The sequence below is a fragment of the Geotrypetes seraphini genome, chromosome 3, assembly GCF_902459505.1.
Source record: "Geotrypetes seraphini chromosome 3, aGeoSer1.1, whole genome shotgun sequence".
NCBI classification, from domain to species: domain Eukaryota; kingdom Metazoa; phylum Chordata; class Amphibia; order Gymnophiona; family Dermophiidae; genus Geotrypetes; species Geotrypetes seraphini.
The window spans coordinates 348,685,779-348,708,021 of record NC_047086.1 but is presented as its reverse complement, the minus strand read 5'-3'; the positions used below and the strand labels follow the sequence as shown (position 1 = coordinate 348,708,021).

General features: G+C 42.7%; 1 protein-coding gene across 1 annotated transcript in view; it reads left to right on the top strand.

Annotated features, from left to right (window-relative positions):
- The window catches only part of PACC1 (proton activated chloride channel 1), an 86,147-nt gene that overhangs the window by 45,811 nt on the left and 18,093 nt on the right, over nucleotides 1-22,243 (top strand). Inside the window, 4 exon segments of the mRNA XM_033939952.1 lie at nucleotides 504-675; nucleotides 677-690; nucleotides 3,839-3,993; nucleotides 15,150-15,292. Coding sequence (XP_033795843.1) covers nucleotides 504-675; nucleotides 677-690; nucleotides 3,839-3,993; nucleotides 15,150-15,292 — 484 coding nt within the window.

Sequence of the window (22,243 nt, the reverse complement as noted above, 5' to 3'; positions counted from 1 at the left end):
TCAACAGAGGTCTTATTTCCACCATGTTCAGTTATCCTAAAATAGCTCAAAGTTCTTGTGTATGGAAGAAGAGGTTTTATTTGACATTACTTAAAAAGTAAAACATGTATTTAGAGGGGAAAAAGGGGGGAAAAAAAACTTCCTTCATATAGATTTTATATATATATATATTTTTTTTTTTAATTTTTATTGATTTTCAAACTTCAACAGTGCAATACAATTAATTGAACATAAAATACTGCATAAAACGCACTATTAACTACACAAGTAATACATAAAACAATCATTTTCTCCCATCTTTCTCCCAATTATTAATACAATAAGAATATGATGTGATAACAATATTATAATTAAGTAATTTAAATCCTCAAGATACATTTCCCTCCCCCCACCCACCCTGGATGTGTAAGGAAATCTAAGAAAAGGAAAGATACATATGACCCTTATTGCGAGGTAACAAATGTATTATAGAGATATATATAGATTATATTGTTTGCTTCTAGGGAGTGAATCAGAAAGGAGTAGTCCCTCCATCCGTTTCAGCAGGACGTGTTTGAAGAATGTGTTTTCGGTCATTCTGATTTTAATTTATCTGCTCCTCATGGCTGTTGCTGTGTTCCTCGTCTACCAAACCATCACTGACTTTAGGGAGAAACTCAAACACCCAGTGATGTCCGTACGACGCTCCAGGTAAGTCCAGAAATAAGGGAATGTCTTGACTCTATGAAACACTGAAACCAAGGGCTCCTTATACGAAGCTGCGTTAGGGCATTAACGCGCGCTACATTGCCACGCACGCTAGACACTAACGCCAGCATTGAGCTGGCGTTAGTTCTAGCCGCTTAGTGCGCGGTAATATCCTGCGTGCGCTAAAAACACTAGTGCACCTTAGTAAAAGGAGCCCCAAATCTTTTTTTTTTTTAAATAAATTAATTTATATTCTGCATATCCTACAATTCTATGCGGATTGCAAATTGTTCAGCTACTCAAGCATTATTCCCTAACTGTCCCGGCGGGCACCCCACTCTATCTAATGTAACTGGAGCAATGGGGATTAAGTGACTTGCCCAGGGTCTCAAGGAGCAGTGTGGGATTCGAACCCACAACCTCAGGGTGCCGAAGCTGTAGCTCTAACCACTGCACCACACACTCCCTAAATCTTATTAGTACCCATTTGGTCTTTATCAGATACTGTCACGCATAGAAATGCTGGAAGCTGGGGTCTAATATCTGAAGAGTTGGGGAACAAAAGTAGCCTAAAACCTTCTCTCTTTTGGGTTTTTTCCCACACCATTTTCTGGTTTCTGACAGGATTTTTTTTAATGTCTTTTTAACTTAGTCATGTTTTCTGTTATACAAAACCCAGAATATGGGATAATTCTATAACTGGGCCCCTCCATTTAGGTGCCTTGAGGCCCTGCGGGTACGAACCTGTTCTGTAACGGAAGCTAAGTGCCTGTTGGAAACCACTTAGAAATGTGAGTGTGGTCTAGAAATGTTTTAAATAAATAATGTAGCTTGGTATTGATGTGCCCGTCAAGTAGATGCCTGCATGTGCCAGCCATAGAGCCAGTGTAAATGCGGGCATCTAAATGCAGCAGGGATATGCATAATTTTTGGTATTCTGAAGGAAGCCACACCAAGATGGCTGCAATGTCAGTTGTGGAATTTTGGACACAGCACTACCCGGACAGCTGCAAGAACCTTGACATTAGCTACAGAAACTAGAGGATATTTAGAGACTAGCAGCCAGAATATTGCCATTTACACACACGCTATATATTTATGCATGCAACACCTGTGTAGATTTCAGCACCCAGTTTATAGATTTGCTTGTCACGTATAGATTTTGCTCCTCCTTCCCCTTCTCCTTCACTCCACAGCTGAAGAAAAAGGAGCCCGTTTGGGTATATTGATCTTTTCATGATTGTCTGCCATCAGCTCTTCTAATCTGCCACTTTTCCTGACAGAATCCAGTAACAGATCTTAATGACACCAACCACATTTTGTTTTCAGATCTCACTGGCTTTGATTGTTGTTTATGTTTACTGGGTATTTAATATACTGCCTTTCATTCAACACAGCAAGGTAGTGAACCATAAAAACATTTAAAATCAGAATAGCAGTACATATTTCAAATAGGGCAAAAAATAGAGAATGACACTGTAGCTGTTACCCACGGCTAGTCATGGGTAGCCGCGAGTAACCCGCCGAAACAGGGAGAGAAAAAAAATGGTTGCCATGGATATGGGGACAAGGCCATTCACTGCTCCGTGGAGCGGTTAATGGCCTTGTCTCCACTGTGAAGTGAGGGAACACACGCGGTCCAGTAGTCCCACCCTCCTTCCAGCCGTTGCTGTCCAAGCATCTCCCTCCCTCCCTTCCCCTCATCTTCATGGCGATTTTCATTTTTCTTCTCTCCCAGTGGCACAAGCCTTTAAACAAGTTGCGCGCGGCTGCTTGAATCTTCTTTTCTGACCCAACTTTCTGTTTCCAGTTGCATCAGAGGAGAAGATTCAAGCAGCCACGCACGACTTGTTGAAAGGCTTGTGCTGCTGGGAGAGATGGGAGAGGGGGAGTCTTGCAGTAACTCTGAAATGTGTGTGCGCTAAAAAATATTACAGCTATTTTCTGCTGTGGTTTATTATGTGCAGAACAAGTAGAGTTGGCCCACGAATGGTGTAGGACATGGGCTTTGTGTGGTAGATTTGATAGGGGTGGGTTGTTCTTTGCATTGTTGATATTTGTATACTGCATTGTTTTCTTTTTCAATAAAAATTTATTGATACAAAATAAATATATATATATATACCGTGTTTCTCCGAAAATAAGATAGTATCTTATATTCATTTGGGGCCCAAGAAAGGCACGACGTCTTATTTTTGGGTAGGGCTTATTTTTTTCATGTAAATGATCATCTCCCCCTTCCTCTCCTTCACCCCAATTCTTCCTCTTTGCTTTCACCCACATGTGCAACATCTTTCCTCCCCTCTCACCCATCCCCTTGTGCCTTCCTTCTGCAGCATCTTTCTATCCCTCCATCCCTCCCTTCCCTCGTGCAGCAGAACCCTTCCCTCCCAACCGATCCCCACCAACCGCGATCATAAATACCTTGCTGCAGAGGAGCGTCGAGGCAGCAGCACTCACAGGCTGCTTCATGGCCTTCTCACTGTGTACTGATGATGTCATCAGTACACAGAAGGCCCCAGTGAGAAGGCCACAAAGCAGCCTGTGAGTGCTGCTGGCCCGACGCTCCTCTGCAGCAAGGTATTTATGATCGCAGTTGGCGGGGATCGGTTGGGAGGAAACGATGGAGGGTTAGCGGGGGTTTTGCTGTGTGGCGGGGGCGGGACGGGAAAAGCGTGGCTGCCTACATCTAGGGCTTATTTTTGGAGGTAGGACTTATATTAAGACCTACCCCGAAAATCATGCTAGGGCTTATTTTCGGGGTAGGTCTTATTTTCGGGGTATTACAGATTTTATTGATGGGGCATGTCACATGTGGAGAGCGGGCATTTCTGTGTTATCTACAGTACTACACGCTAACTGCTTAGCACAGGAATATCATGTGATCCTTTACCGCGGTAAGTGGCGGTAAGTGCTCAGGTGGTAATTTTTAAAAATGGCTGTGTGTTAATGGCAATATTAGCACGTGGCCAGTAAAACAAAAAATAGAAAATCTGCCATTTTATGGCTGTGTTAAAATGGCCTTGGCACACGGAAAGACCCTTGTTAGGGCATGCTAAAGCCACATTTTGCCGCAGCTTAATAAAAAGATCCCAAAGTTCATGTATTTAAAGTTTCTGGATTTCTCACCTGTATGGTTTTCCCCTCACAGGTATTGCACTTTATCCAGGCAAAGCTGAACTGTTGAGCTGCAAACACCATTTCCATGATCACATTCCACCCCTGAAACACCCGGGTGAGCCGGGAGAAATTCTGTGTAAAACTCAGAGGATCAACTACACAGACCCTTTTACAAACCAGTCCACGGTAAGCTCACTGGGGCATGGATTTAATTACTTGCTTTCCCAAGCTACAGCTGGTTCCTTGAATCAAGACAACTGCTGATAACCCTTTTATTTTAAAGCAGACTTCCTGGGATAAGTCACTCAGATCAATATTCAGAAGTACTTATGGTGCCATCAGCAGCACTAGCTACTTAAATACATCTTTCAGTGGAACAGGAAGAAAGTCCAAGGCAAAAAAGGAAGACATGCTTTAGCTAGACCTGTTACCAGTTACAAAAAGGTGCTTTTACTGACCTGCTGATCACTGGAGAGATTAACGCTTGACCCATCCTTAATTCCCCAGTGAATGCTGTCCGCCTCCCAACCCTATAAGAGGGGAAACCAGGCTGTGTAACAGTATCAGGTGTTATTAGCGTACCCAATAACAGTAAGCGCCTTCCAGGAGTGGCCTAGTGGTCAGTGCACTGGATTGTGAACAAGGGGATACCAGTTAATGGGAATATGAGAGAGGTGGAGAAACAGCTGCAAGTAGGCACTCTCTAAAGTTAAAAGAGGATAGATTCCATACAAACTTAAGGAAGTTCTTCACCCAGAGAATGGTAGAATTCTGGAATGCTCTTCCAGAGGCTGTTATACGGGAAAGCACCCTCCAGGGATTCAAGAAAAGGTTAGATAAGTTCCTGCTGAAACGGAATGTATGTAGGTAAGGCTAGACTCAAATAGGGCACTGGTCTTTGACCTAAGGGCCGCCACTTGAGCGGATTGCTGGGCACGATGGACCACTGGTCTGACCCAGCAGCTGCAATTCTTATGTTCTTATGTTCTCATGGTGATGATGGGAGTGAAGGAATGGATGGAAGTTAGTCAGCTAAAGTTGAATGTACAAAAAACGAAAATAATGTGTTTTCGTAGATTCCATTCAGCTATTGGACACCTCTGTAAGGTTTTCTGAGGAGTTCAAGTTTTTGGGTGTATTGGTGGACTCGAAGCTGACATTTCAAATCCATGTCTAATAAAAATCTAATAAAAAAGATCTTTTTCAGGCTGCGCCTTTTGGATAGGCTTAGACTGTTTTTGCAGGATGGCGATGGTACTATCGTGTCTCCACTATTGCAATCTTGTTCTTTTGGGTTTACCCGCAGCTTCATTATGTGTGTTGCAGGTCGTGCAAAATTCGGTAATAAGTACACTTTTTCGGTTGGGGGAGAACTGAGCATGTGACAGAATATTGCGTGAAGTTATACTGGTTAAAATTGGAGGACGGTATACGTTACAGATTGCTTGTGTTGGTTTATTTGTGTATGCATGGCCAAGCACCTGCAAGCCCAATGAACACTGTTCAGTTTTATGTTCCATTACCAAAGCTGCGCTCTATCCATCGCACAGACTTGTTTGTTCCCCCTGTTAGGTGTGATTGAACATTACATAAGAACATAAGAACATAAGCAGTGCCTCCGCCGGGTCAGACCACAGGTCCATCCTGCCCAGCAGTCCGCTCCTGCGGCGGCCCAAACAGGTCATGACCTGTCTAAATCACCAGAAGGGGCCCCCATGCCACCTTGGTTTCCTATTGAGTCCTATCTTCCCATCAAAGTCCTAGCCCTCCGGTCTTGCACATGCACGACCTGGTTGGGATTCTATATTTATTTTCTGGTTAGCTTTCTCAGTATCCCACGATCCTTTTATCCTTCAGGAATCCGTCCAGTCTCTGTTTGAATCCCTGTACCGTACTCTGCCTAATCACTTCCTCCGGTAGCGCATTCCAAGTGTCCACGACCCTCTGGGTGAAAAAAAACTTTCTTGCATTCGTTTTGAACCTATCTCCCTTCAGTTTCTCCGAATGCCCCCTCGTACCTGTTGTCCCCTTCAGCCTGAAGAATCTGTCCCTATCCACCCTCTCTATGCCCCTCATGATCTTGAAGGTCTCTATCATATCACCCCTGAGCCTCCTTTTTTCCAGAGAGAAGAGCCCCAGCCTATCCAACCTCTCAGCATATCGGCAGTGCTCCAGCCCTCTTACCAGTTTCGTTGCTCTCCTTTGGACTCTCTCAAGTACCTCCATGTCTTTCTTGAGGTACGGCGACCAATATTGAACGCAGTATTCCAGATGCGGACGCACCATCGCTCGATACAGTGGCATGATGACTTCCCGCGTCCTAGTTGTTATGCCCCTCTTTATGATGCCCAGCATCCTGTTGGCTTTTTTTGAGGCCGCTGCGCACTGTGCAGATGGCTTCAGTGATGGATCCACCAGCACACCCAAGTCTCTCTCAAGACTGCTTTCTCCCAACAATGCCTCTCCCAATTTGTAGTTGAATAACGGGTTCTTTTTCCCTATATGCATGACCTTGCATTTTTCCACGTTAAAGCGCATTTGCCATTTGTTTGCCCAGTCTTCCAGCTTGTCTAGGTCCCTTTGCAGGTCCTCACACTCCTCCCTGGAGCTAACTCTGCCGCACAGTTTGGTATCGTCTGCAAATTTTATAACCTCGCACTTTGCTTCCTTTTCCAGGTCATTGATAAATATGTTGAAGAGTAACGGCCCCAGCACCGATCCCTGTGGCACACCGCTTGTGACTCCCCGCCAGTCAGAATATTGGCCCTTTACTCCGACCCTCTGCAGTCTACCCGACAACCAGTGCTCGATCCATCTGTGCACATCCCCTCCCACCCCGTGGTTCCACAGTTTCCTAAGCAGCCTTTTATGTGGCACCTTGTCGAAAGCCTTTTGAAAATCGAGGTAAATGATGTCTATGGGTTCCCCATTGTCCACCCGACTGCTTATTCCCTCAAAGAAGTACAGAAGGTTCGTTAAGCACGACCTTCCCTTACAGAATCCGTGCTGGCTTGTTCTCAGTAGGCCATTTCTCTCAATGTGCTCGCAAATGCCGTCCTTTATCATAGCTTCTACCATCTTCCCTATAATTGAAGTCAGGCTCACCGGCCTGTAGTTCCCGGGGTCACCCCTCGATCCCTTCTTGAAGATAGGTGTGACATTCGCCAATTTCCAGTCCTCTGGTACCTCTCCAGTTTTCAAGGATAGGTTACAAACATGCTGGATTGTGCCCGCTATTTCTTGTCTTAGCTCCTTTAGAACCCTTGGGTGGATCCCGTCCGGACCTGGTGATTTGCCGCATTTTAACCTGTCTATCTGTTTGAGGACATCCTCCTTACTTACCTCTATGTGTTCCAATTTTTCAGCCTGTTCCCCACTCATGAGCTCCTCTGAGTCCGGTATATTAGATGTGTCTTCTCTCGTGAAAACCGACGAGAAGAATGTGTTCAACCTCTCAGCTACCTCTTTATCCTCCTTAATCACTCCCTTCCTATCCCCATCGTCCAACGGCCCCACCTCCTCTCTCGCTGGTCGTTTCCCCTTTACGTAACTGAAGAATGCCTTGAAGTTTTTCGCCTCCCTGGCCAGCCCCTCTTCGTATTTCCCTTTTGCTTTTCTAACCTCTCGGTGGCATTCTTTTTGGCATTTCCTGTGCGCCTGGTGATTTTCCTCCGTTGGGTCCTTTTTCCATCTCCGGAAGGATACTTTTTTATCATTTATTGCCCTCTTTACTTCTGTTGAGATCCAAACCGGGTCCTTTGACCGCTTATTCTTGCAGCCTTTCCTGAAACTGGGGACGTACATTCTTTGTGCTTCCTGCAGGGTGTCCCTGAATAGGGTCCAGGTGCTTTCCACAGTCTCCATCCTAAAGATGTTTCTGAGCTTCCTCCCCACCATTTCCCTCATAGCAACATAGTTCCCTTTCTTGAAGTTGAGCGCAGTTGTTGCGGTCCTCCTTACTATGGGTGTCCCCCTTTCTAATGTGAATCTGATCGTGTTGTGGTCACTGTTGCCTAGTGGTCCTCCCACTTCTACCCCTCTTGCAGGCCCCCCTAATCCGTTCAGGATGAGGTCAAGAGTAGCCCTCCCTCGCGTCGGTTCCCTGACCAGTTGCTCCATGAAGCAGTCCCTTACAGCTTCTACAAATCCTGTTTCCCTATTACAGTTGGAGTGACCCGTACTCCAGTCTATCCCCGGGTAGTTGAAGTCCCCCATCACTGTTACCCTTCCAGTCCTGCACTCCTGTCTCAGTTCAGCTTCCAAGTCATGTCCGACTCCTTCCGGCGTACCAGGTGGGCGATAGTACAGCCCCAGTTTTATGCCTGCACCCTTGTTTCCCGGCAATTTGACCCATAGCGATTCCAGCCCCTCTGCCTTCGTTGCCATATCCGTCCCGACATGAACAAGCACGTTTTCTTGCATCGGCCCACAAGAATGGAATCGTGTACCTATGTATGTACGACAGCAGGGTAATCTTGGTGTTTTTAAGAAGGGTTCATAGACATAATCGCGGAAGACAAAGGCGCGCGCCGACAACTGAGCGCAAGACGGAGGCGCGTGCCGAAGAAAATTACTGTTTTTAGGGGCTCCGACGGGGGGTTTTGTTGGGGAGCCCCCCCCACTTAATACAGATCGCGGCGGCGTTGTGGGGGGTCTCCCCTAAAAAGTTTAATTCTACAAGATAAGTGCATCAGCATTCCAGTGAGATTTATTGTACTTAAGAGACTCAGAATTTACATTTATCAAGTTTGAAAGCATCAAGATAATTTTTACAATTTTTACCAGTTCTCAGAGAGTGATTATTTAAACAACATATGCAATGACTGGACGGTAAACTCTTACCCTAAGAGAGGGTTTTCACCCCCTCTTCAGAGTTTCACTTTTCTGAGCATACTTTATAAAGTGATTTTCACTCTCTCTGCACTGGTTTATACCATAGTCAGTTCTTGCTCATACTTCATAATGAAGGAACAGGAAGGCAAACTTGGACATCAGTGTGATTGATAAGCACCATAGCAAATTTACCCCAGATGGCAAAGCTTAAGTTTTATAAGGCTTCTTTGTTCTGAAGAGTGTCCAGCCTGGACTTGGCTAGTCCTCAGGGAAGTTATGGCAGACAGGAGTTGGCCTCTGACCTGGTTGCCTCACATTCCAAGTGGCCCTGATTTTGCAGTGAGAAAGACAAATCGAGTCCACATGTGTATCATTGTATGTATAGATACAGAATTAAGCTTTAGTAAGTCAGTAAGTCATTAAAACTACACAATAGGAATTTACTTATGTAGCTATAGGTAACAAGTGTAGATTAGAATACATTTTACTTTGATTTCATATATGTGAAATCTGAAGAAATTCTAAGAGGATTACATCTGGGATTTAACCTCTGACCTTAAGCAACTTTTTCTACTCTGTGAAACTCTGATGGGAGGGGGGTTTAATCCCTCCTTCTCTCTCTAGTTTCAGTTAGACAAAGGGACATGAATTGCAGCACAGAGATGCAGGTTGATCTTAACAGGAAAGGATTTAAAAGCTGAGTAGTTTTGTGAGTACATTACAATATCTCTATGTATTTCTTCTTTATAAAATATGTAAGCTTAATATGAGAATGTAACTTTTTAGGTATAAGAATATAATTTTTAGGAATGCTTTTGTGACACGCCCATATGAAGGTATAGAAGCCAGCCTTATATGGAAGCAAATAATTTGGACCAGTTAGATTGTAGCGAAGGAATGTCGTCATTTAGGTAAAACGTTGGAATTTGTTACTAGCAAGGCCAGCTTTTGGCTGTTGTAATAATTTTCATAATGCAACTAACCTTATGATTAATCATATCTGATAATGAATAAATAATATTTTTGCTTTTGGATAAACATTTGCATCATTTCATTATTCATTTTTACAAACCTAGAGTAAAGCTACGAGTGCGCTTGTGTGCAATTACCCTGCTCAGTGTGCGGATCGCCGGACTTGATTTACCTAGGGTCTGATCCGGAGATGGCAATTCGTATATTCTTATGGGTGGGTGGGAGGGGGGAAGGGATATGCCTTTAATTTATTATTTGATCGCAATTTTGTTTGGCTTGATCATTTGTGTTACTCTTGATTGTCTTTATGTTGTATGAAAGGGTGGGTGGGTGGGAAGGGATATATATTTATTATATCATTTGAAGGAAGCCCCCCCCAAAAAAACCCAAAGATTATTTTTCATTGAAAGTTTAGGCAGTGTATTGTTTCTCAACATAATAGTCTTTATTTTCATTAATTTTGATTTGGTCGGTATCCTGATATGTTGAATTATCCTTTATGTTGTCTGCATGAAGCTGCTCTGTGACTGCCAGCTCCTGCCTACTTTCTGCAATGTCTTCTTTTCACATATAGTATGAGGTTGTTTTTAAGACAGTGCACACAGCCTAGAAGGCTGATTCGGCGGTATATTAAATTTTAAATGAACTTGAAACTCAAGTCATATCCACGGGCAGAGTACTATTCTAGATTCAGAAATCAGCTAATTTGAAAATTGTGCACTGTGAAACTAAGGGCTCCTTTTACGAAGGTACGCTAGCGTTTTTAGCGCACGCACTGGATTAGTTCAAGCTAGCCGAAAATCTAACGCCTGCTCAAAAGGAGACATTAGCGGCTAGTTCGCGGGGAAATTTAGCGCGTACTATTCCGCGCGTTAAGGCCCTGGCGCGCCTTCGTAAAAGGAGCCCTAAACTAAACTTTGTGCGTGTCGTGAGCAGCGCAAGTATTTTCCCACGCCTTTAGCAGAACTGCAGGGTTACCATATGGCTCTAGAAAAAAAAGAGAACGGATTGAGATATCCAGGTTTTGCTTCCATTGAAAACAATCGAAGTAAAACCCGGATGGCTCTATCCGTTCTCCTTTTTCTGGAGCCATATGGTAATCCTAAGCAGAAGCGTTCCTAGGAGCAGTGTAAGGGAGTAGAATGCAACAACTCGTGCGCTTTATTATTTTCAAAAGTACACTGTAAAACAGTGGCCTCAAACTCAAACCCTTTGCAGGGCCACATTTTGGATTTGTAGGTACTTGGAGGGCCTCAGAAAAATAGTTAATGTCTTATTAAAGAAATGGAAATTTTGCATGAGGTAAAACTCTTTATAGTTTATAAATCTTTCCTTTTAGCTAAGTCTTAATAATATTGTAATTTATAGCTAAAGAGACATATGATCAAGAAACTGTTTTATTTTACTTTTGTGATTATGATAAACATACCAAGGGCCTCAAAGTAGTACCTGGTGGGCCGCATGTGGCCCCCGGGCCGCGAGTTTGAGACCACTGCTGTAAAACAATTAGGGGCCAGTGTCTGAAAAGTGCCTGAGAAAAAGGCACCTGGAAAGTGAAAGTATGTTCATTTTGACAGTTGATGCAGTGTCTGGGGATAAAAAGCCATTGGAGACTGAGCAGTAGGAAGAATACTCTCTGTGAATATATTCACATCTTTGCTATTTCTAACTTGCAATTGCTATTCCTTGCCAGGTCCACTAAGTAAGCTTTTCATGGCCTGGGTTTTCCTCTTTGCACATATGAATTTGTAGTAGAGTGTTGCACAGGGGCAGAAATCTAACTCATCCCCATATGTCCTTGCTAAGATCCATTTCATCCTGCAAGTAATCTCTTACATCCTCGCCCGAATTCATAATCTTCAGGAGTAGTTATTTCATTTAATTATGCTACTGAAGTACATTAGAGGCTCTAGCTGAGATCCATTTACAACGTACAGTATATGTTCTTCCCAATTAACATAAGCAAAGGCACTTTATTAATTTAATATAACATAACTTTATTCTTCTATACTGCCACAATCCTACGACTTCTAAGCAGTTTACACTGAAGAGAACTGGACAATCAGCGATTTACAAAATACAAATAGTAAAAGTACAACATATTTCTCAAGAATAGTAGCATAAAATTATTAAATTTAGTATAACTTCTGTTTAGGAAATAAATCTGTCAAACAGATTTCTTTCCGAAAAGCGCCATAGGTCAAGATGGCTCCATTGATGTAATTGCCTAACCAAGACTGCTGTTTACTGCTTCAAAGTATTAAATGGTCTAGCCCCAAAATACATCACAGACCTCTTCTCATTCCCAACCAATAGACATGAAAGAAAAACACACATGAAATTTGTCTCCCCACCGGCTAGAGGGTGCAAATATAAGAGACACCATCAACAACTGCTATCATATCAAGCAGCCATATGGGGTAAAGACCTAGGAAAACTAATTGCGCACACAAACAACTATGAAGAATTCAGGAAACACCTAAAAACTTACCTATTCTTGAAATACCTAGGTAACGAACCGGAACATCAACCCCCCTCGTAACATCACCACATACCTGAACTTGCAAACTGTTAACCCCAACCCCTAATCACTAAATACGAACACTCTATTCAACTTACGGAACATTTCTACTTCTGTGTAAACAACTTGGCACTTCCTGGCCTTGCAACACACAAACTGACGTTAACATTATTAATGTTATCAGATGTACACTGCTATACTCTTTAATTCGTTGTACGAAATATTCACTGCTATACTCTTCAATTCGCTGTACGTAAAGTTTCTCTTTATTTTATTGTATTTACAGTTTCTTTTATTGTAAACCGCCTAGAAGTCGCAAGATTGTTGGCGGTATATAAGAATAAAGTTGTTATTATTATTATTATTATTATTATTATGAAACATGAATGTTCTATCCAAAAAGGACCTAAATTTACAACCAGTGATCTTTGGGCAGGCAAATAAGTTACAGCTTCAAGCTACGACAAAAAAATATTAATTGGGAAGAATACATACATTGTAAATGGGTCTCTGCCAGAGCCTTTAATGTAAATATAAATTATACACAAATATTCTATTCTAGGATAAGGAGTCCCAAGCTCTGTCAGCTGAAGACTTCCTCTAAAGGTGGCCAAAACTCCCTTTTACCAAACTTGGCAGGCCCTGAGCCACAGAGGCTGGCATATCACTGGGACTCGTGACTGCCATGCTTGGTAGAAGGGAGTTCTGCCATCTGGCCACCTTTTGGAGGAGATCCTCAGCTAGCAGTGCTTGGGAATTCCCATCAGCGACAGCAAGGTCAGCGCCCGTGTTGGACATGCCTAGTGCGGAAAATAAAGGAATAAAGGAGGGACCCCTATCCCCTTTCTTCCAAGCTCCCCACCTGCCATTACTATCACACTCCAATTTTATTTCTTTAGCTCAATTGTCTCTGGGATAGTCTTACCTTGTTCGATGTATAAATATAAATATGTCCATAAACTTCTTAAACATACTTAATTGCCATCCCTTTTAGTGCTTTCATTGTTAACTTGAACCTCAGCGACACCACTGAAAGCTCAAGCCTGTCATTGCTTTAAGCTTTATGTGCCCAATCGTCATTGGCTCACTTCATGTAGTATATACATAATTTTTAATTGAATATACTTTTTTCTAATTAATTATAGTTGCTCTCACGTCTTCTTTAGTATAAATACTTAGGGCTCCTTTTACAAAGGTGCGTTAGGGCCTTAATGCGCGGAATAGCGCACGCTAAAATGCCGCGCGCTAGCCGCTACCGCCTCTTTTTAAGCAATCGGTAATTTTTCTGCTAGCGAGCGCTATAGCACGTGCTAATCTTGGGCGTGCGTTAAAAACGCTAGCGCACCATAGTAAAAGGAGCCCTTAGCTTTCAAATAATTGTGATTTCAGAGTCGGGGTTAGTGACTGCTGACATGTTTCGCCTAGGGCTTTTTCAAGGCTTTTCCCCTAAAACAGAGAAAACCAATAATCAGCTTCTTACAAGATAATGTAGGCTTAACCTTCACCAACATTTTATATTCTATTGAGTGGTGTCACTGAGGTTCAAGTAATAGTGAAAACACTCTCCAATGAACCACAACCTCCTCGTTTCCCCTTCCACCTCTCTACCCAGCCTACCCACCTCAATCCTCCCCCCCCTGACCTACACACTCCCTTCTCTCTCTAACCTCGACTACTTTGTCGCTTCTAACATTGTTCAATTGTTGTGAACCACTTGTAATTTTTTTTGATAAACAAATGTGAACCGCCTAGAACTTCTTGGGTATGGCGGTATACAAAAATAAAGTTATTATTATTATTATTAAAGGGGATGGTAATTAAGTATGTTACACTTTCACTACTGGGTTAATGTTCTGGCTTATATGGCTTTTTTTTCCTCCACATTTTAAGATATTCTTTATGGGTGGAGTTTCTTGCCATTGGTCTTGGGGCTAAAGGGTCTCCCGTACGAAGAAAGATTGAGCAAATTGCAGCTCTACACTCTCGAAGAGCGTAGGGAGAGGGGAGACATGATTGAGACTTTTAAGTACATCACGGGACGGGTAGAGGTGGAAGAGGATATCTTTCTTCTCAAGGGACCCTCGACCACAAGAGGACATCCGCTCAAACTCAAGGGAGGGAAGTTTCGTGGAGACGCCAGGAAGTACTTCTTCACGGAGAGAGTGATTGAGCATTGGAACAAGCTTCCAGTATAGGTGGTCGAGGCACGCAGCATCCCAGACTTCAAGAACAAATGGGATACCTATGTGGGATCCCTACGAGGTCATGCCAAGGGATAGGGTCACTAGGACTTGAATGAGCGGGTCAGTAGAGTGACAGTATAATTATTGTACTTTAGGGGTCAGTAGACTTAATAGGGTGGGTAAATGGTGTAGGCAGACTTGATGGGCTATGGCCCTTATCTGCCGCCATCTTTCTATGTTTCTATGTTTCTATTAGATTTTTGAGATCTTGATTTTCTGACTTATGATTGAGCAAGCTGTTTGAATTTGTGTTCTGTTGGAGACATTTAGCTCTGAGGTTCATATTTTATGTACATTTCCAGTTTGTTTGTTTTTTATTCTCAATAGGATACTTTGCCTCCTAGGAATGAATGCATTACCACAGGAGGGGCTTGATTGCCTAGTGTGCTCAAGAGTAAAATATTTCCCTTATTTCATGAACAGTGATATTTCTTATCTCTGGATTCTATTAACAGAATAATGCAATATTCAAGGATTTTGATGAATAAAAAAGTTAGCCTGCATTTAGATTCAGTGCATACACAATCACTGGAATATTCTGAAAGTTATGGCAGTTCTCTGTGCTATCATATCTGGAACTGGGAGTATATTTGACTGACTGGTCCATGTTTCCCTGTGACCTGCTGACTGGGGGTGTAGATTTCCTAATTTGGTCTATGAATATTTTTGCCTTTGTGGAAGATGTATAGAGAGGGGAATTGGAGAAAATTGAAGCTCTCCATGTGTTCTTATTTTGCAGCAATTCCAGTAATCGTCTTTCTGTTTTTCTGTAGAAATATGCCTTGATTGTTGAAGGACCCACTGATGTACAGAAGAGGGAGCTGGTCTTCCTGCAGTTTCACCTCAATGAAACCGATCAAGATTTCAGTGCAATAGACTACCTGCTCTTCTCCTCTTTCCAGAAGTTTGTGAAAAGGTGGGTTGAATTAAGTCGCCTGGATTCCATGAGATGGAGTCAGTGTGAATTTTACCTAATCATCTCACAGATACACAGAACATATTTGCTTCATGCCAACAAATTCTAAAGGAATGATTGATTCAGCAGGATAGGCTGCCCTGCTTGCTTTCTGTGAATTTTGAATATCTTTGCATTCTTCTGCACCGAGACCCTGATTCTGTAAACGGTGTCTAACTCCTAGGCGCCGTTTGGTGTAGTTGCCAATCATCCTCTAGACACCATGTATAGAATCAGGCCTAGCTGTGTCTAAGTGTGGAATCTTAGGTGCACTGACATTTTAGGTCAGTGTTTTCTTGGCCTAAATGAGTTTACCTAACATGGGTGCCTGGTGGCACCTAAGTCAATCCATGCCCAAAATCTGCCTCGAATCTGCCCTTAGTCATACCTACTTGCTGCCTCAGTATAGATGCCTAAAACAAAAGAAAACTGCAGTCCAATGTACAAAGATGCAGGTTAAATGTATTTAAATCAAGGTCATAAATGCAGTTAAGGTTACCACCTTGTAGCATACCAAGGGACCCAACACGGTCCGTGTTTCGGTAAACACAACTTCATCAGGGGTCCCAGGTGGATAAGGTTTCAAATAAAACCGCAAAACAAACACTTAGCTTGATGAAATCGTAGCAACGAGCTTCAAGAGATTTTTCTCACTGTTCGTTGCTGCGATTTCATCAGGCTAAGTGTTTGTTTTGCAGTTTTATTTGAAACCTTATCCACCTGGGACCCCTGATGAAGTTGTGTTTACTGAAACACGGACCGTGTCGGGTCCCTTGGTATGCTACAAGGTGGTAACATTAACTACATTTATGACCTTGATTTAAATAAATTTAGCCTGCATCTTTGTACATTGGACTGCAGTTTTCTTTTGTTTTTGGATTGCTTTCTACACTGCAGATTTTGTTGGATTCCTCCCTTTGTTGTTTGCTCAGTATAGATGCCTACCTCAAAGTGGTAGCTGCCTACTAGCAAATTAATTTTTTTAATTTTTTTTTGTTGTTGTTTTTTTTAAGGGTGCTTTCAATTATCAGCGCTGATTAATCCAATTAAAAAAATTAAGTTAGGCGCCTAACGTCCGATACCATTTATTGATAGATAGATAAACATATAACACTTTTTCCTTAGCTCGGGTCTAGGATGCTTTCTGATGTATCAGTTCACTCACACATGCCACCTCACATGTGCTCTAATTGCAACATGAACAATTACATGATCAAGCAACAAATCTTTAATCCTACCCTATTTTGCCTCCCTGCATCTAAATAGCCTGCGCAAGAGGTTTAGAGGAGCTTTATCAGTCCCAGAGATGCAGCAGTGTCTTCTTTGACAGGCAGCCTTGGTAGGAATTTCCACAATAGCAGCAGGCATCTGTCGTCATGTTTCAAGTTTATTAAAATTTGATATATATAACCAGATTTGTTTGTACGCTGCTCTGACCTGTGGTTCAGTGTTTGCTTCCTGCTGTTCTTGTTGTAGTTGTGTTTGCTCAATAAAGAAATATTACATTGAAAAAAAAAAAAAAAAATTGATATATTATCTAAGCGGTGTAGGTGTACATAAATAAAAAGGCTAAAATATAAAATAGGTTGGGGGTGACAGAAAACAGGACATTCAAATGAAATTGAGGAGTGGAAATAACAATTTCTGATAGAAAAGAAAAACTATTTAAGGGGATGTACGAAAGGAGGGGGGTTTAGAGGCCTGCCTGGAAAGTATACTATCCAGAGGAAAATTAGATGAGTCTGCCTTCTGGTCAAGCTACGACAACAAATTCATTAACCATATAATGGATGGCTTCTATACCTTTAGCACCCACACTTTATATCACCTTGCACCCAAGGTGATATAAACGCCATAGATAAATGGTTTGACAAAGATCTACTCTCATTGAAGCACCAGGTACATCGCCTAGAATGAGCGTAGAGCAAGAAAAAAAGTGAAAGGTTTATATAAGAGGAGTCAAATTTTTTACTGTGCATCTCTCATCAACGACCTATACAAGATACTGAGCAAAGGTCAAAATGCTTTTATACTCCAATTTGACCTCAGCAGTGCTTTTGATCTTGTGGATCATGACCTTTTACTTCAATGCTTAGATGTATTAAACTGGTTTAAAGGCTTCCTAAAATCTCAAAGCTATCAAGCTAAGATTATAGACTCCTTCTCTAATCCATGGAATAGTGAATGTGGTGTCCTTCAGGGCTCCCCTCTATCACCCATACTCTTCAATATCTCTCTTGCATCCTTAGGAGACCAGCTCAGCAATCTCAACATCTCACACTATAGTTATTCTGATGACATCACCCTCATCCTCCCAATCACAAGTTTGACACCCTCTGAATTACACTTACTTGACACCATCCTTACTACAATGGAAAACTGGATGACTTATTTCAAGCTAAAGCTAACCCAGAGAAAACTAAATTCTTTTTAGCTACAGCCTCCAACTCTCCGATCCACTCCATAACCTTAAGAGGAACCATCTACCCTATCTCGCCTACAATTAGAATATTGGGAGTGCATTTAGATAATTATCCATGTCTGTTCACATCAACCATGTCACTCGAAAAGGATTCTGCGCCCTTTGGAAACTCTCACCCTTGCTATGCCACTGCTTGTTGGGCTGAAGAGGCTAAAGTTTGATTAAACGGTTGGCGATTCTTAACTAAGTGGACATTTTTTGCCTTCATAGCGTCTTTAGTTTTGCATTTTTAGGTCTTGGTGAAGTACAGTAAAAAGATAAATTTTTTTGCATTTGGAGACTAGGGCAATCTCCCTTGAGGAGATTGTAGGGCAGCTACTTGGTCCACTCTGCATAGGTTTGCCAAATTTTACAGAGTGAATGTGGCGGCAAGACAGGACTCTGCTTTGGGGCCTTCAGTCTTGAGGGTCTGCCCAGTCATCCCTCCCCCTAGATTTTTGGGACTGCTTTTGTACATCCTACATATCTTGAATGTCTCATCTATTGCACTGGAAAAAGAGATTATGTCCTTACCTTGATAATATCTTTTCCAGTAGATAGGTGAGATATTCTAGACTCCCGCCCCTGTTATTCCTGCACCTGCCTTTTTTTTCTCATTTTGTTTATGCTTATCCAAGTTTGTTTCTTGGATGCCAGCCAGCCCTTTTGGGCCTTGAAGAATTCTGTAAATATGTTCACAGTGCATGTAAGGGTACTTCTGAGCTCCTTTGATGCTGTGGGTGGCTGTTGGCTCTTTGTTATTCTAATGTTCCTTTTTGAGAAGAACAGTTGATTCTTGAGAATGTTCCCATTGGTGATCCTACTTCATGTTCTGTGTTGGAGCTCTTGGTGCTTGGATACTAACTGCAGGTGATGCTAGAGCTCCCAGTGAAGTAGAGGAGAGTCGCAGGAAAAAATCCATAGTGGATTCCTTCTGCATATGGCACGCAGCCATTAGGAGATAACCCATATGTCTAGAATGTCTCATCTATCTACTGGAAGAGATATTATCAAGGTAAGGACATAATCTCTTTTTTGTGTCATCAATAATAAAATCACTCTTTTGGATTTCTTTGGTCTGGATAGTAGAGCTGCCCGATTCAGGAAAAAAAATTTTGATTCGATTCGATTCAGCCTATTGAATCGATTTTTCGATTCGATTTTCCTGCCCAATTGTGTGTTTTTTTAAAACATCCTGGTGGGTTTATTTTATAGTTTCTTCACCCCTTTTATTGCCTCTTCACCCCCTTTGCCCTCTCCTAACCACACTGGCGCAGTGGTGTAAACAAAATAAAGAAACAAAAAAGACTTTTCCTCTCTGTTAAATCCTAGCTTACGTAACACCAGCTCTGGCAGGATACACATTTCAAATCTGACATATTGTAATTGCAAAACAGAAAATACAATTAGTTTTTCTACCTTTTTGTTGTCTGGTCATTATTCAAATCTTGTTGATCCCAGGCTCTGGTTGTCTTCTGATAACTTGCTTGCCAGGGTCTCCTTCTTTCTTCTTTCTCCATGCTAACCATCCATCTGCCATCTCTGTCCTCCCCTTCCGTTTCCCTTCTCTCCCCCGGAGGTCTGCCATCTTTTCTTTTTTTCGTCTTCCTCCACAGATCCACCTTTTTTAACTACCCTTTCATCCAGCATCTCTCCCTCCTTCCCCACCACCCCAGGGTCCACCATTTCTCCCTTTCTGTTCCTTTCATCCCTAAATCCCATTGTCCACCATCTCTCTCCCTCTCCTCTGTTTTTAGACCCATTATTTCTTCCTCCCAAAGTCCGGCATATTCACGTCTATTTGAATCCCCACCCCTTCCCTCCCTCCCTCCGTGTACTTCTACACCAGGGCCCCCTACCCTGAATGTCTGCACCTCCCTGAAGGCCTACACCCCACCCCTGAAGGCCAGCCTGTCACCCCTTGAAGGCCTGCACCCAACCCCTGAAGGCCTGCATGTCTCCCCCTGAAGGCCTACACCCCACCCCTGAAGGGGGGGACATGCAGGCCTTCAGGGGTGGGGTGCAGGCCTTCAGGGGGCACAGGCTGGCCTTCTGGGGTGGGGTGAAGAGAACGAGAGCCAGAAGGCCTTGAGCATGCGCAGATGCTCAAGGCCCAGCCCAGGCAAGAGGCGGGAGATTTCTTTCAGTCGCACAACCGGCAGATGGGGTAAGGAGCATGTTTGGGAGGAAGGGCGGGCGGATGCCGCTTTCAGCACGGGGGTGCGATGCAGTTCTCGCAGGAGGGCATTCGCAGGGGGGGTGCGATTCCGGTTGGGGGGGTGCGATACCGGTTAGAGCGAGGGGGAGGGGGTGATGGAGCAGCGCCGGTAGCCTCGGGGGGGGGAGGAGGTAGAACGAATCAAAGCAAGTTTCCATTCATTCCTATGGGGAAACTCGCTTTGATATACAAGTAACTTGATTTATGAGCATGCTTCTGGAACGAATTATGCTCATAAACCAAGGTTCCACTGTATTTATTTTGTACCTGGGGTAATGGAAGATTAAGTGACTTGCCCAGGGTCACAAGGAGCTGCCCTGGGATTTGATACCACAACCTCTGGGTGCAGAAGCCAAGCCTCAATATTTCTTCACTCAATGTGTAATTAAACTCTGGAATTTGTTTCCAGAGAATGTGATGAGAGCAGTTAGCTTAGCAGGCTTTTAAAAAGGTTTGGATAATTTCCTAAAACAAAAGTCCATAAGCCATTATGAAGATGAACCTGGGAAAATCCAGTGCTTATTTCTAGGATAAACAGCATAGAATCTATTTTACTCTTGATCTTGCCAGGTACATGTAACCTGGATTGGCCAATATTGGAAATCTTATTGTTTCCAACCCCCCTTAACTTCAGAGTACCAAAATCCCTCCCTATTGACCTTTCTTCTGTCCCTAATTCTTTTCCTCATACCCCCTAATGTACTTCCCTTTTATGTACTTTTTCTTTAAAAATTGTATTTCTTCCCCTCTTTCCTACTGTTTCTAGTGGTTTTTAAAGTCGTTACCCTTGTATGTTTGGTTAATAAACTATGTATAAGTGATTTCTCGAAATCCTATTTTATCTTTTGTAAAACGCTTTGTAATATGGAAAAGCGTTCAATCAAATAATATAAATAAACTTGAAACTTGAAACTTGAAATAGGATACTCGGCTTGTTGGACCTTTGGTCTGTCCCAGTATGGCAGTTATGTTCTTATCCAATCACGAGCCTGGCACAATAAACAGACTATATGATAATACTGAATATCTGACAGTACAAATCCACCTTTTTCAAAACATAGGAACATAAGAGTTGTCATACTGGGATAGACCAAAGGTCCAACAAGCCGAGTATCCTGTTTCCAACAGTCACCAATCCAGGTCCCAAGTACCTAGCTAGTTCACAAGTAGTAGTAAAACAGATTTTATGCTGTTTATCCTAGGAATAAGTAGTGTGTTTCCCCTAGCCATCTCAATAATGGCCTTTGGACTAGAGAATGACACGGTGACCCTTTCCTGTGGCTAACCGCAAGTGACCGCAGTAAAACCGCAGGAACAGGTAGAATGTATATCTGTTCACCGCCAGCATGGAGACAAACCTTTTCACTGCTCCGTGGAGTGGTAAAAATCTTTGTTCTCGCAGGGAACCCCATCCACCACAGCTCCCCGATATCCCATCATTACGGATCTGGCAGCTCCAGGCCCTCCCCTTGTGAGTCTGGCGGTTCCAGCCCCCCCCCCCCACAGGCTCGTGGCTGTGGCAGCTCCAGCCCACCCCCCTCGCTCGTGGGTCCGGCAGCTCCAGCTGGCTTCTCTCCATGCCGCTGGCACACACACTGCAGAGCGAGCCATCGAACACGGGCTTGCTTGACGATGCTCATGGCCTTCCCTCGGCTGGGCTTCTTATGATGCAACTTCCTTTTTCCGCAAAGAAAAGAAATTGTATCATAGGGAGGAGCCCGGTTAGTTATTATGTATTTGGCATTTGTGTTCTGTGTGTGACCAAGGTATTCTCTTAGGATGAACTTTCTATGTAGCATTCAGTTTTCCTGATAGTGGAGGGGATACTGTGAGGGGAGATGAGTTTTGTTGATCCTTTTTCTGTATTTGTGAGTTATAAAATGATAGTTGTACAGCATATTGTTCCTTTTTATGCTTTAATAAAATGATTTCATTGTTCAATTTTTTATTGGTATTTAATAAAAATCATACATACATCATACATCTAACACAGTGGTCTCAAACTCGCAGCCCGGGGGCCACATGTAGCCCGCCAGGTACTAGTTTGAGGCCCTCAGTATGTTTATCATAATCACAAAAGTAAAATAAAACAGTTTCTTAATCATACGTCTCTTTAGCTATAAATTACAATATTATTATTAAGACTTAGTCAAAAGGAAAGATTTATAAACTATAAAGAGTTTTACCTCATGCAAAATTGTCATTTCTTTAATAAGACATTAACTATTTTTTT